The sequence below is a fragment of the Miscanthus floridulus genome, chromosome 10 (assembly GCF_019320115.1).
Source record: "Miscanthus floridulus cultivar M001 chromosome 10, ASM1932011v1, whole genome shotgun sequence".
Lineage (NCBI taxonomy): Eukaryota > Viridiplantae > Streptophyta > Magnoliopsida > Poales > Poaceae > Miscanthus > Miscanthus floridulus.
Window position 1 is genome coordinate 76,777,988 of NC_089589.1, and position 13,648 is coordinate 76,791,635.

General features: G+C 47.2%; 1 protein-coding gene across 1 annotated transcript; it reads left to right on the forward strand.

The window, feature by feature from the left end:
• Positions 1-4,245: 4,245 nt before the first annotated feature.
• Positions 4,246-10,786, forward strand: LOC136486778 (uncharacterized). Its single transcript, XM_066483772.1, has 3 exons — positions 4,246-6,989; positions 9,362-9,511; positions 10,587-10,786. Exon 1 carries the CDS (start codon positions 5,139-5,141, stop codon positions 6,222-6,224), a length of 1,086 nt encoding a protein of 361 aa, XP_066339869.1. The 5' UTR covers positions 4,246-5,138; the 3' UTR covers positions 6,225-6,989; positions 9,362-9,511; positions 10,587-10,786.
• The last annotated feature ends 2,862 nt before the right edge of the window (positions 10,787-13,648 follow it).

Sequence of the window (13,648 nt, forward strand, 5' to 3'; positions counted from 1 at the left end):
CGCGCACCCTCTGGCAAATCGAAATATCCCCAGGCAATTCTGCTCGAATCACCTAGGGGCTCGGGGGCTACTATCGGGGACCTAATACCGGGGTACCTAATAAGGTGGAACTAATAACCATCGAACGTTGACGCTTCTGATCAGACAAGAACACCACTACGCTTCTTGTCCGAACGACGGAAGATTGGCTCCACCTCGCCCGACGCCCGAGGGCTAGCTCCGCCTCGCCCGAGCCTCGAGGGCTGGCTCCGCCTCGCCCGGCATCCAGGGGCGGGCTCTGCCTCGCCCGACGTCTGAGGACAGGCTTCGTCCCGCCCGATGGCTGAGGGCTGGCTCCGCCTCGCCCGATGACTACACCCTGCACCTTCGTGCTGACAAGCACATGGTATGACAGGACATTCGAGTCAACCATCATACCAAAGACCATGCCCTACACGCCTGTAGGAAGGTACCGTCAGGATACGATGGGACGGACGCTTTAAGCCATTTCCGACCTAACAGTGCTCGAATAGTGTTGTAGGCGCCGACTTTTGTCCCACAGTGTTGTAGGCGCCGCCATCAGCCCTCGGGCGCGGATACTAACACAGGCATACGACAACCACTACGATCCAAGAAGAGACTCGCGCCATCTACAGAGATGGACATACCGTCACCACACCGTTCGCTCCACACAGAGCCACAGGTCAACACCCTTGTCCGACATGCCGGGGCGGGACGGGACGTGGCCACTTGCTGATCTGGTAACGGCATGGCGTCGCCTGGACACGGGTACCCGGCGAACGCGCCAATCCCTGACACCGTCTGGCCATTTCAGCAAGGCTGGCTCAGCGGAAAAGGAGGGCTCAACACCTTCGGAGGGGCTTCTTGGCCTCTGTTTTTTTTCTTTCTCCCATCTGTAACCCCTGCTCTCCCCTTGGACTATAAAAGGGAGGGCAGGGCCCCCCACTAAGGGGATCGACTCTTGAGGCATAAGTTGAACACACACGACACTTCACAGAGAATTGAGCAGCGGCCAAGCTCTTGGCGACCTTTTCGACCATTCCATCAGAGACTTGGGACCCGTCCCTCTCTCGACCGTTTGTACCCCTACTACGAACCTTTTTCGGTGCTAATAACACGAGCAGCAACAGACTGGACGTAGGGACATTCAGCCCGAACTAGTATAAACCTTATGTACTTTAGCGCACCATCCGGGCCTAACGCGCATCAATTATAAATTTACTAGCCAGTGTTTGTTTGAAACACCGACAAGCTTCTTCCCTTACAGGCTTGAGAATATTACTGCTCTTGACCTAGGAGCAGTTTCTGATGTTGGATATATAAAGGAGTTACAAAGGTAATTCAAAAGTTGCTGTTCCTCGGCTAGTTTACTCGCAGTGGTACTTCCAATGAATAGTGAATAATGCGCTACTTTGGATGAATAATGAACATCATGGCTTATAAAGAACTATTTACTTTCTATACTATCCGATGGCTATAGGCCTTGTTCGCTTCGCTGAAAAGTCATGGCTGAAAGTACTGTTCGCTGATTTATTGTGAGAGAAAAACATTGTTCCTTCGCTGAAAAAGTACGGCTCATAAGACAAGCGAATAGGGCCATAGTCTATATCCACTGGAACAGCAGACACCTTTTCATATTTGCTTTATAAATTTTACGCCATGGCATCATATATTATCCTCTAATTATATAAGAAAAAATTCTTATATTCCTCCATTTATTTTCATAATGGTTCATGTAAGCGGACACTATGAATCTAGTTGGTACAGGACACTAAGGATATCCAATAGCATACATGATGTGGTTCAATACATTTTAAGTAGGTTAAGACATGTATTTTGTTGAATATAAATTGCTTGCTCACTAAAACTTTGTTAATCTTCGCTCATTTTCTTCAATTTTGATGAAACATACTTTGTTTTTCCTTCTGGCCCATGTCAAATTCGTGACTAGGGAGTACACTAATTTGTGTAGGATTATTGTCGGGTGCTCTGAAGGAATAGCAACGATGGAAATTAATTTCCTTGAACTCTCCATTGCAAGCAAAGGACGAATGCAGATAATGCCATGAACATGAAATGGCATTTGTTATTACTACAAATCGTTTGAGTTGCAACGACAAAATAGCGGGTACACAAACAGCTGGATGTTTGAGTCAACCGAATGGATTTGTTTCTTTATATTTCGTTTTGGAACTTGTGTGGTGGAGTGTGTATGGTGAACTATTTGTAGAATCGTCGTTAAGCCACATCAGACAGACTGATCGATCAGAATTTTTGTTAACTGGTATTCTTCTCCTCTCCTCTTTGGAAGCCTTTGCTGCGTTCACGCAAGTTCCTCCTGCGCTTTCATTTGCTTTGTCATTTTAGCTGCAGTGTAGGAAATACAAAATTGCTGCCATGGTAATTTCTTGGCTCCTCGTCCTTCCTCATCCATATGAATGTGTAATTCAATTTTGTTTGCGTCCCAAGTTCTGTGAAATATTACCAACAGGAAACATGAAAGACTTCAGACTTTGGGATAATAAACCTGTTCACAATTCAAGATTTATGAGATACGGAGTTCGATGAAGCTTCTGCTTTTTCATTAGTCTTATGAGGTTTGGTTAAAGTCGTGAGGTTTCAGGCCAATCGAATCTAATTCAAGAAGTTGCTAGGCTACAATCAGTGCTGCAACCGACTTTGTGCTGTCTCCACCGTAATAAGCATGTACAAAAACATAAAGGTATCACACTCACAGGTACTCCGCTTATTCATCATTACTCGCCTATGACAGATAAGCAAAAACTCAACCTAACCTTCCATCCATCTTATACAGAGATCAACAGCGCAGCAACAATAGTACGAATTGAGAACTAGAGATTGTCAAAGTGTCAAAGCAGCTGGTTCGTTTCGTCGTAAACGATCGTGGATTATTTACTGCTGGCTGGTTTGGTGTGAGAGAAAAATACTGTTCCAGCTTATAATCCACGATCGTATACGAGCAAGCGAACAGGCTGTCATGCTACCATCCAACATAAATTGCAACTACTGTCACACCAAACTCATCTCAACTGCATCACCAAAAGGGAGTGGTAGGCTGGTAGCCGCCATTGTCACCTGCTACTTCCTAACCATCTAAACCCACCTGCTGGTGCTAGCTCAGAGCTCCTGCTTGGCGAGGATCTGCTCAATCCAGAGCGCACGATGCTGTTCAGACATCACCAGAAACATCATCCCACGGGGTCTGCCCTCGTTGAGGTAGGAGAGGGCAGCCAGAAGCTGCTCCTCAGTGAAGCCAGGGACGCCCATCACAGTGGGGTACAGATCAGGGTGTGGTTCGACTGGAGCAGTGGCAGCGCGAACAGCAGATGCGAGACCAACAATGGCGTCATGGAGTAGAGCAAACTGCTGGGCGCTGTACTTCCTGCGCCTCCTCGTCACCACAATGTAGGACACTGCAGCTGCTGCCATAGCACCAGCAAGAAGGATCAGCCGCCGTCGACGACGTAGCCAGTCCACCTACAAGGGGTGTCCCAAAACTGCATCAGGAAGACGCAAATGGTCCAAAATAAGCAGCTCAATTTGTACACCAAAGGGATTGGTTTGCCTCTTTACACTGCTGCTCTGGCAAGCATCAATGGAATCCCTAAAATCCCAAATGACAATATGCTAGGTAGCACATGCTCACATTGCAATGAAATTATGGAACCAAGCTCTGAATTTTTGTCAGCACCCCTACTCCTTCTGCTCTGAAACCTACCTCCGATGAAGCGTCCACAAGCAAGCAGGCCCGGCCCGGCCGCGAACGCCGGCCCAGTGTCAAGATATCTGGCCCAGAGTGGCAAGGCTAGTGGTATAAATACCAAGTCGGAGAAAGAGAGAAGCAGACCAATGTAGCTGGTTATTTCATTTACTCCCTCTGTTCAAATTTAATTGCACGTTTATAGTTTAAAAAAAATCCCAAAATAAAGGGATTCGATGAGGAACAGTGCTGGTCTCCGTACGTACAATCTATGCTAGCGTAAATGCCACTCTGGAACCATCGATGGAGAAAATAAAAAAAACTTGTATGCTCAATTACGTGGAATGCTCTCCACCACTCGTTTGCTGGCTCCAGGCGGCAGCCGCACCAACTGCACTGTCAATCTTCGTACGGCGAGAAATGACAGCTACACTTTCTAGGGGCAGAAATGTAATTTCACATCTACAGTATTTTTCGTTTGAATCCTAAACGTGCTTTTATTGTTGGACGGAGGGAGTACTTGCCAAGCACTTATCTGTATTAGTAAAAATTACATTACGTACCTATATTCCTGTTCTTCTTCCTGAGCAAGCAATTCCTGCTCGGATTTCGCCTCCTTCGATCCTTCTCGCCTTCCCTGTTCGCTCCGCCTTGATCCGGCAATGTAATCCCCGACGGCTGGTTGATCCTCGTCCTCACTTCGATGTGGTTCGCGGGACCCCGTAGGTCCGTGCCGAGGTCGTTGTGATCGGCGGCGTGAACTCCCAATCGAGCTGGAACCCCACGAAATCCACCACGATCACTTCACCCGTCTCCGCCGATCCCTAGGCGCTACGGATCCCCAACTGAAGATCATCCTCGATGAAACCCAGAAGTTGAAGACCGGCTTCAATCGCCGGTTCGATGAGCAAGAGGAGCAGTGGACGCGCCGGTTCTCCGACCTCGGCAAATCCCGCGTAGAGCGCTCCGCCGCCGTCGACAAGCATTTCGAAGCCCTCGAATCCACCTGCTCCACTATCTCCACCGACATCAGCAAGCGGATCTCTGATCTGGAGGCCACCCGTGGCGCCCAGGCCGACCCCGAGCGCGACGACCGCGTCACCGCCCTGGAGGTCGCCACCACGGATCTCGGAACATGGCGCCCGGAGGTGGAAGCCCTCGTCGACGACCTCCGGATCGAGGTGAAGAAGCTGTCACAAGGTTATGACCGCAAGGTGTTCGACGCCCCGCCTCAATGGCTTAGCGTCAGCACCTCACCCACATCGGCCGCCGTCCGCACCTCCGCTGGACCGTCCGGTGTCACACCCAGTGGGCACGGCGATGCATCGTCTCACCGGGATGTTGGGTTTGGGTCTGTCATGACTTGACCAATGTCCCGGTCACGGGTAAGCATCCGGACCTTCCCCCAGTTTCGTCAATGCATTTTCCATCTGTTTCCACATCGATGCCATGTCCCCCACCTCCACTTTCGTATCGTCCTCCACCACCACCACCAGTCACCATTCCTCCACGCCCTCCCTTTCACCCACCACCATATCAATCCCCCACAACCACTATGCCTAACTCAGCTCACCAGCACAATGGCCGCCTGCCTAAGCTTCCCTTCAACAAGTTCAACGGAGAGAACCCCCGCCTTTGGCGTTCTAATTGTGAGAAATACTTCACTATGAACAATGTCTATCCTGCTGTTTGGGTCAGTGTTTCCTCCATGTATTTGGAAGGCGACGCTGCCTACTGGTACGAGTCCATTGACAACACCCCAGCCATAGCTACCTGGCAAGCCTTCTGTCAGGCTTTGCATTCCCGCTTTGGCCGTGATCAACATGCAGTTTTCATCCGCCAACTATTCCAGATTAAACAGGCAACCACCGTCACAGATTATGTGGAACGCTTCACTAAACTTGTTAATCAACTCAAAGCCTACTCCTCCACAACCGACCCCCTCTTTTACACCATGCGGTTCATTGATGGCCTTCGGCCTGAACTCAAGACTATCATCCTTGTTGCTCGTCCCCAAAGTTTGGATGCTGCCATTTCTATGGCTTTGGTGCAAGAAGAGGTGGGCAATACTCCGTCATCTCGCACGCCATCCAAAGGTGATTGGTCGTCGCCAAGCAAGTTTACGCCCAAGACGGCATGGCCTTTGCCTCCTCCGCCTCAACGCAATGACAAGCTGGCCGTGGCGATTACGGCAACTGAGACGCCGGCTGCTCCATCCTTCGACGCCAAGCTATCGGCTGTCAAGGCATATTGCCGCGCAATGGGCCTCTGCTATAAATGCGGCGAGAAGTGGAGCAAAGACCACAAGTGCAGTCCCCAAGTTCAGCTTCACATTGTACAAGAGCTATGGGACTTACTGCCTGACGACGATCAAGTTGCTACACCCTCTGAGCCAGCAACCGAAGAACCCCAAGTTTTCCTGGCCATCTCTCAAAGCGTAGTGACAGGGTCTAAGGCCCTCGTACAGTACGGTTCTCTGGTTCCATTCAGGGTCTCTCTCTGAAGATGTTATTGGATTCTGGGAGTTCTTGTTATCAGTGACTCGATGGCTGCCAAGCTCCAGCATATATCTGTGTAGTCCAATCCTTGCCGAGTACGAATTGCTGGTGGCGGGATGTTACCTATTTCTGCAACTCTGCTGAATGTGCCGTGGTCCACTGGTCAGTATACATTCACTTCTGACCTCAGAGTCTTACCTCTCACTGCATTTGATATGATCATCGGCATGGACTGGTTGGAGTCTTTCAGCCCTATGCAAGTACACTGGAAGGACAAGTGGTTGTCCATACCATACGTGGGTCATTCTGTTGTCCTGCAAGGTGAATTGGCCGATGCCCATGAGGCTCTGTTTCTGCAAGTTTATGCGCTGGATCAGTCCCTTTCACCGCCTGAGCCTGCACCGTTACCCGCAGAAGTGCAAGCACTCTTGGAACAGTTCAGTGATGTGTTCCAGCAGCCGGATTCCCTACCTCCATCCAGAGCTTGTAATCACGCTATTCCACTTCTGCCTGGTGCCCAACCATTTTACATCAGACCGTATCGTTACCCTTCCGCTCTGAAGGACGAGATCGAGCGTCAGGTTCAGGACATGTTGACTCAAGGCCTCATTCAACCAAGCACAAGTTTGTTCTCCTCTCCAGTACTTTTGGTGAAGAAAAACGACCAATCCTTCCGATTCTGTGTGGATTTTCGTAAATTGAACTCCATGACGGCTAAGTCTAAGTACCCTGTGCCGGTTATTGACCAATTACTGGACGAGTTCCATCAGGCAAGCTGGTTTACTAAGCTGGACCTTGTAACACCTCGGTGTTAAGCATGCATTACCATTTCATCCCATGAGCATAATCATCATCACCTCATGCATAAGCATCATTCGTGCATTTCATTTCGAAAGAAATGAAGTATTATTTCATGTGGTGCTTGAATTGATTGAAATTCATTTATGTTTAAAACAAGGTGAAATGCCATGCTCATGTTTGGATGCCATGATTTCTTGTTTTGATCACTAAGATAGCTTATAAATATTTAGGATACAATTTGGAGCAAAGTTCATATTTAAATTTTTACCAAATTTTGCCTTTAAAAATAATTCTTCAAAATTAGGGTTTTGAATTAATATTGATTTTTATTTTGTAATTCAAAATCTATTTGGAATTTGACTTTGGTCATAAAAGTAAAGTTGTAGATCTTGAAAAATGGAACAACTTTCATTTTTACACCAACTTTTGAAACTGCTTTGAAATAGTTCAAAAATTCGTTTGAATGAAAAAGGAATTGAAAATAATTTGAAAAAGATCATTTCACCTAATAAGTGGGCCTCGCACCTCGCTTCCTGGCCCAGCCACACAGACCGGCCCGGCCTGCCCTGCGCCTCACCCGCTCGCCAGCGCGCCGCGCCCGACCGGCGTCAGGCCGCAGCCGCCGCGTGGCCGCCGAACGCCGGCGACGGCGTACGGGTGGCACCCCGATGGGCCCCGCTACTCCACGCGCTCGCCTTCACCTGCTCGATCGCGCCACGCTCCTCCCCACTCCTCCACTTCGCTCTCTCATCTGCCAGCGCAAGCAGCAGCCGCAGCGCTCGCCTCCGCCACCGCCCGCACCAGCAGCTCGCCTGAGTTGGCCGTTCCGGCTGTCCAGTTCGCCTGAGCTATCTCCATCTTGCCCTGAGCATCGCCTCCACCTCGCGCACCACGTGCTCGCCTCGGTAAGCCATGGGAAGCTCCCCTTCCCCGGGAATCCCTCGCCGGAGTCATGGTCGAGCTCGCCGGAGTACTCCGCTCCGTGGACCTCGCCCCTCCGTCCTCCTTCTCGCTCTCCCTTCACGCGCACGAGCACCGCCCGAGCTCGGTGAAGCTCCCACGCCACTTCTCGCGCCACCTCTCGGCCGGAGATGGCCGGCCGACGGTGAGCCGCACCACCGCGCCGCCATGGCCGCTGGCCAGCTCGCTCTCGAGCTCCTCTGGCCCTGCCGCTTGCACTAACGTGTCCGCCTTGGCAAGGTGGTCACGTTGGTGGTGACCTCGTCGCTGGCCACCTCGCCGACGGCGAGCTCACACCGGTCAGCGCAGCCTCCTCTGCCTCAGGGGCTGGCAGGTGGGGCCGGCTGACCCGCGAGGGCCACTATCAGCCGTAGGGGTGCACGCCTGGGTAGAAATCCGAGTGGATCTAGCAGTTTTGAACATGGATTTTCAGAAAGAATTTAAGAAATGATTTTCAGATTTCTATTTAAATGCTTTGGGAATTTATAACTTGCTCAAAATGGCTCCAAATTTGTTGAAACAAATTTTGTTGTGTTCCTTGTCACCAGATCTACCTGATAAAAATATTGCATGTCATTTTTTAGATACTTTAATGTAGAGCTTTATTTAATTCTTGATATTGCTGATATCTTGTGAAATGTGTAGTAAATTCTATATGTATCAGAAAAATATGATTCTAAATTGGTTAGTCTATTCTTGAGATGTACTTTCTGTGAAAAATATATGTCATGCAGGTTATGTGGAAAAATATGGCTAGGTAGGTTATGTGTATTAATTGCTGATTTCTTGTAAAATTGCTAGGGCTAAAAATATGAATAATACATGTAGGTGAAACTTTTTGTACAGTGATTGTATGCTATGAAGATCATGGGAAAAATACCAAATCTGTTGTTTGACACTTTTCGTAGTACAAAGTATTTTCATGCTCAATTATCCACCATAGCTTGTCATTTTTGTGTAGGCTGTTATACTTATCTAAATGCAATGAAAATTTTATGGTAGTCTACTTAGAGTAGTATTATGCTACTGTAATTTTCTCAGATTTTTATGAGCACCAGAAATATATGTTGCTGTTGTAGCCCTAGTTTAAAATGAAATAAACAAATCTTCTTTAACGCATGATTAGTTAATAATGCTTGCTTTGGTGTATCTTTGAAGCATCTTAGATTGCTGTGGTGACTTGGCATGTTAGTACCATGGTTGTAGTAGTAGTATAGTAGTACATGTTCTTAGATGATGTTGGCTACCTTGTAGAAGTGCTTTACTTCTACTATACCCAATACATTTGAACATATTCATCTACATTTCATGTATCATTATCATTATATGTCATCTCTTCGATGCACCTATGCATTAGCACTCATACATCTGCATCATATAGGATCGTAGGAGGAGTTGCTAGCAGTAGTTCAGGAAGAGCAGACCGGGATAGATCCACAAGAAGTCCAGGCACAGGAGGTGCCAGAGGAAGAGGAGTCAGGAGAGGACTTGCCCGAGTGTGTGGATCATCAACCTAGTTCGTTTGAACGAGGCAAGCCCCGAAGCATTCTAAGTCTCCTACTTTATAAAAGCAATTCTTTCTATATATATATGAGTTTATATATTGTTGCATTATGTGGTAGGAGTTGATTGAAACCGTTGATGCATTTATTACTATCCTTGCCTACCTTACTACCTTGTTACCCTGTTAGGTCAGGATCGAATAACTGCTTAGCCTTGCTTAGACCGGTAGCGATCGGTGATAATCCGATCACCTACATTATAGGTGGTTACTAGAAGAATTTAGCTATGGAAAGAATGATATCCTAGAATTAACCATGTGTGATGGATAATTGGAGACCGGACGGAAAAAGTTAGAGGCAATCAGACAGGGTTCTGGGGTGTTGTTAGTTTCCGTCTGTGTCGATTAAGGACCGATCGTTGCTCGTCCTTCTTGTCATGTTGAACGCATGCCTCACATTTATCTGGCCGAATAAAGTACCTTTCGATCGCGAAGCTAGTGACACTATACGAGCCGAGATAAACCCGGATTGGCAGACTGGTGCTGAAGGGGGTATGACGGGGACGCGAAGAGTGAGCCCAAGGTGCGTCCTGGCAGTCGGGCAGTCCCTGGGTAGTGCGGTCCTAGCAGTTATCCCGTGGCTACTTGGAAAGTGTCATTGGTAATCTAAGCGACCCTGACGGGGAAGCGTGGTTTGTGTGAGGAATAAATCGTCAGCTGGTTAGGAATCGATTCAAATCGTCATCGCTCCTGGATAGTGAGCACTTGACTCGAGCTACGGCATCGTAGTAATTATTATGGAACAATGATGGTTATCTGGATGGTATGGGATATGCTAAATCTAAATTGGTAACTGGATGTTATTGATTAATCAAGTGATTGCTATAGTACAGGTGCTTACCTAGATGGATAGGTTATAATAAAGATGATGCAAAGTACTTAAAATGGTTTCTTCATGATAGCTTATGCTTTTCGCAAACAAGTCAGCTAGCCCACTAAAGAAAGCCTTGCATAATCCTTGGTGTCGTTTTATTTTGGTTTAAGACGGGTAAGTCTGGCTGAGTACCTTCTCGTACTTAGGGCGTTGTTCCCATTGTTGTTGCAGATGGTCAAATGTACTACGTCTATTGCATTAACTGCATGTACCCGGCGATGGGTGACAACTAGGACCAAGGGCAATGGTCACTCCGTATCTCTCCTTTGATGCTTTTGTTGGAAATGACTACCTACTGGCATTGTATTGGAACTAAAAGTGTGGGTGTGTGACTTGAAAACTATTTTCTTCCGCTATTTTAGATTGAACCTAGTTTGTAATAACTTTATATTCTAAACTCTGATGTACCCCATTTGTGGTTGCAAACTTTATGTAACATGCGACGGTACTTGCTAAACTTGTACGATCTTGGTTTGTATGTCGTTTGGTTTGAAATCCTTCATGGTTTCACGGACTACAGGGTTATACGGGCTTAAGTTTGCTAAATTATCTACTTCGGCGGAAGATTTCCTTACTTAATCTCGTATAATTAGTCGGTTCTGTTACAGACCTCCGTGCGGGCTTTCATCAAATTTTGTTACAACAGGGTGACGAGCACAAAACGGCCTTTTAGACTCACTCTGGGCACTATGAATTCTGTGTTATGGCATTCAGGCTAACAGGTGCTCTGGGAACCTTTCAAGGCGCAATGAACTGCTCATTGGCGTCGAGGCTCTGCAAGTTTGTGACAGTCTTTTTTGACGACATCCTAGTCTACAGCAACTCACTGGAAGAGCATGTTGACCACCTTTCTGGCAGAACCATCCAAATTATGATGATTCACATGTGCTTATCATTGTCTTAAAGACTTCTGACCAATATGCGTGTGACTCACACAACTTCGGTAGTTTGTTGGGCGTCCTAGGGGATCTTGAATCATCCACTTTTCACATATGATCAGGATCATTACAAAAGACATTGTAGTATTACAATAGTTGATACAAATATATTACATCAGAGTTAAAGAGCGGAAGTATTACAAACCATAAGTTTATTAGCCTGTTCGCTTATTGGTTTCAGCCAGCCCAAACCAGCCAGCCAACAGTGTTTTCCTCTCACAATAAATCAGCACCAGCCAGCCCAAACCATTCCAGAAACCAACCAGCGAACAGGCCATATGTAAGTGCAATCAAGCCCTATTGTGGGTTTTGGCATTGATGACCACCAAATTAGAGGACTAATGAGATTTATCGAGATGACAAGCAGGGAATCGAAAAATGAGGATGATGTACAGGTTGCAGGTGTCCTAATTACAAAAGGTGGCCAGACCTAGCTCAAAGGAAGTTTAAATTCTTTTATGTTTTGAAATTGAGTTTAGGGAAAGCCGTACTATTAAGAGGGATTTTAGGACAGTTGGTCAACTGTTGAACTAGATGCTCAAATTCACAGATTTACATCCTCTCACCTAGTCAAAACAGCCAGCCAAATTTTATATCATCTTACCTGTTTTGGCTAGGGCGGTAGTGCCGCCCTATTAAGAGCGGCAGTGCCGCCTTTAACTGACCGTTGAGCTCGAGGGGTATTTATACCCTTCAGGCCCGGCCCACAACGGTCATCTTCTTCACTCAGTCATTCTGCTCGAAACAAGACAGAACCAAAGCTCACCTCTCTCCTCCATTGTTGCTCCTCCATCCCTCAAGCAAATCCTTGATTCCAACCATCAAAACTTGAGAGAAAAGGCAGCAAAACTCGATTGGAGAGCAGATCCACTGATTCCCAAAGTCTAAGAGCATTTGGTTCATGTTTGGCCGGCGGTTCTAGGGTTTGTTACTCTTGGAGCTTGCTCCTAGCCGGCTAGGCGTCGCCCTTGTGCTTGCCAACCCGTGTGGCAGCCTTGGGAGGTTTGTAACCTCATTCAAAAGCTAAGAAATCACCTCTCACCTCAAGAGTTCGCTCTCTTGATTTCAGAACGAGGGTAAGGCAAGCTCAAGCCTTTTGTGGCTTCCTCAACAATGTGGACTTAGGCAAACCTTTGTGGTGAGCTGAACCACGGGATAAATCTTGTGTCTCACATGCTCCATCTTGTTTACTTGCTATTTTAGCTCATTGCTAGCTGTTGTTAGGGTTTAGTTACTTGATCCACTCTCGTGTGGAGTTTCTGTGGCATTCAGTCTTTGAACTGGATCTTGTCTTTATATTGTAGGATTAAGCAGCTAGTGGGGTCAGGTTCATCTCTGTAAAATCTCAGCTGTGTTAGATTTATTTTCGTAGAGCGGCAGTGCCGCCCTCTGTTCTAATAGAGTTTTGAGTTTAATTTTTACAGGCCTATTCACCCCCCCTCTAGGCATCCTTTATCTTCCTGTAGATCCTACAAGTGGTATTAGAGTGAGGTTGCTTCGTATACGCTTCACCGTGTGAAGTATGGAAGAAGGAGGGGGTTCGAGGACCGTTCGCGATGCGGACGCAAGTGGTGTGCAAGTCGAGGATGTTGGCAGCAGCAGCGAGCTGTCCATGTCGACAGCAAGTGATGCCACCATCAAAGAACCCAAGACCACCGATACCGAAAGAAGAAAGGCAAGAAAAGAAAGAAAAGCCGCCAAGATAGCAACAAGAGAAGCTAGAGAAAAGAAGAAGGAAGAGCAGCGGCTTAACGACAAGAAGAAGAGAAAAGAAGAGAGAAGAATCACAAGAGAGGCAAGAGCCAAGAGAAGGGCAGCAAGAGCTCAAGAGCAAGAGAAAAATGAGTATGATGCATCATCTAGTGAGCTCTCTAGTAGCTCGGATGATGGAGATGATGATGTGTCATACCATGCTTAAAAGATAGCAAGAAAGTGAAGAGCAAGGACAAGAAGAAGGATAGCGATGACAAGGGCAACAACAAGAAGAAGAAATATGTTGCCGTATCCTTTAATTATTCTTATTTGTCTAACCATAACAAAAGATCCTTCATCAATGTACCCACAGGCAAGTTGCCTTATTTTGATGGGACAAACTTTGCCAAGTGGAAGCACTTGATGAGTGCCTATCTTGTAGGTCTTCACCCCAGTCTTTGGGAGATTGTGGTGAACGGATTGCAGCCACTGGAAGATCCTGAAGCGCCAACAAATGAGGAGCTAGCTGCTGTCCATCTCAATGGCCAAGCCACAAGTATTCTTCTTAGTGCCTTGGATGGAAATGAGTACAACCGAGTGATG

Coding starts and splice junctions, on each gene's coding strand:
- LOC136486778 (XM_066483772.1), top strand. CDS start 5,139: ATGCATTTTCCATCTGTTTCCACATCGATGCCATGTCCCCCACCTCCA.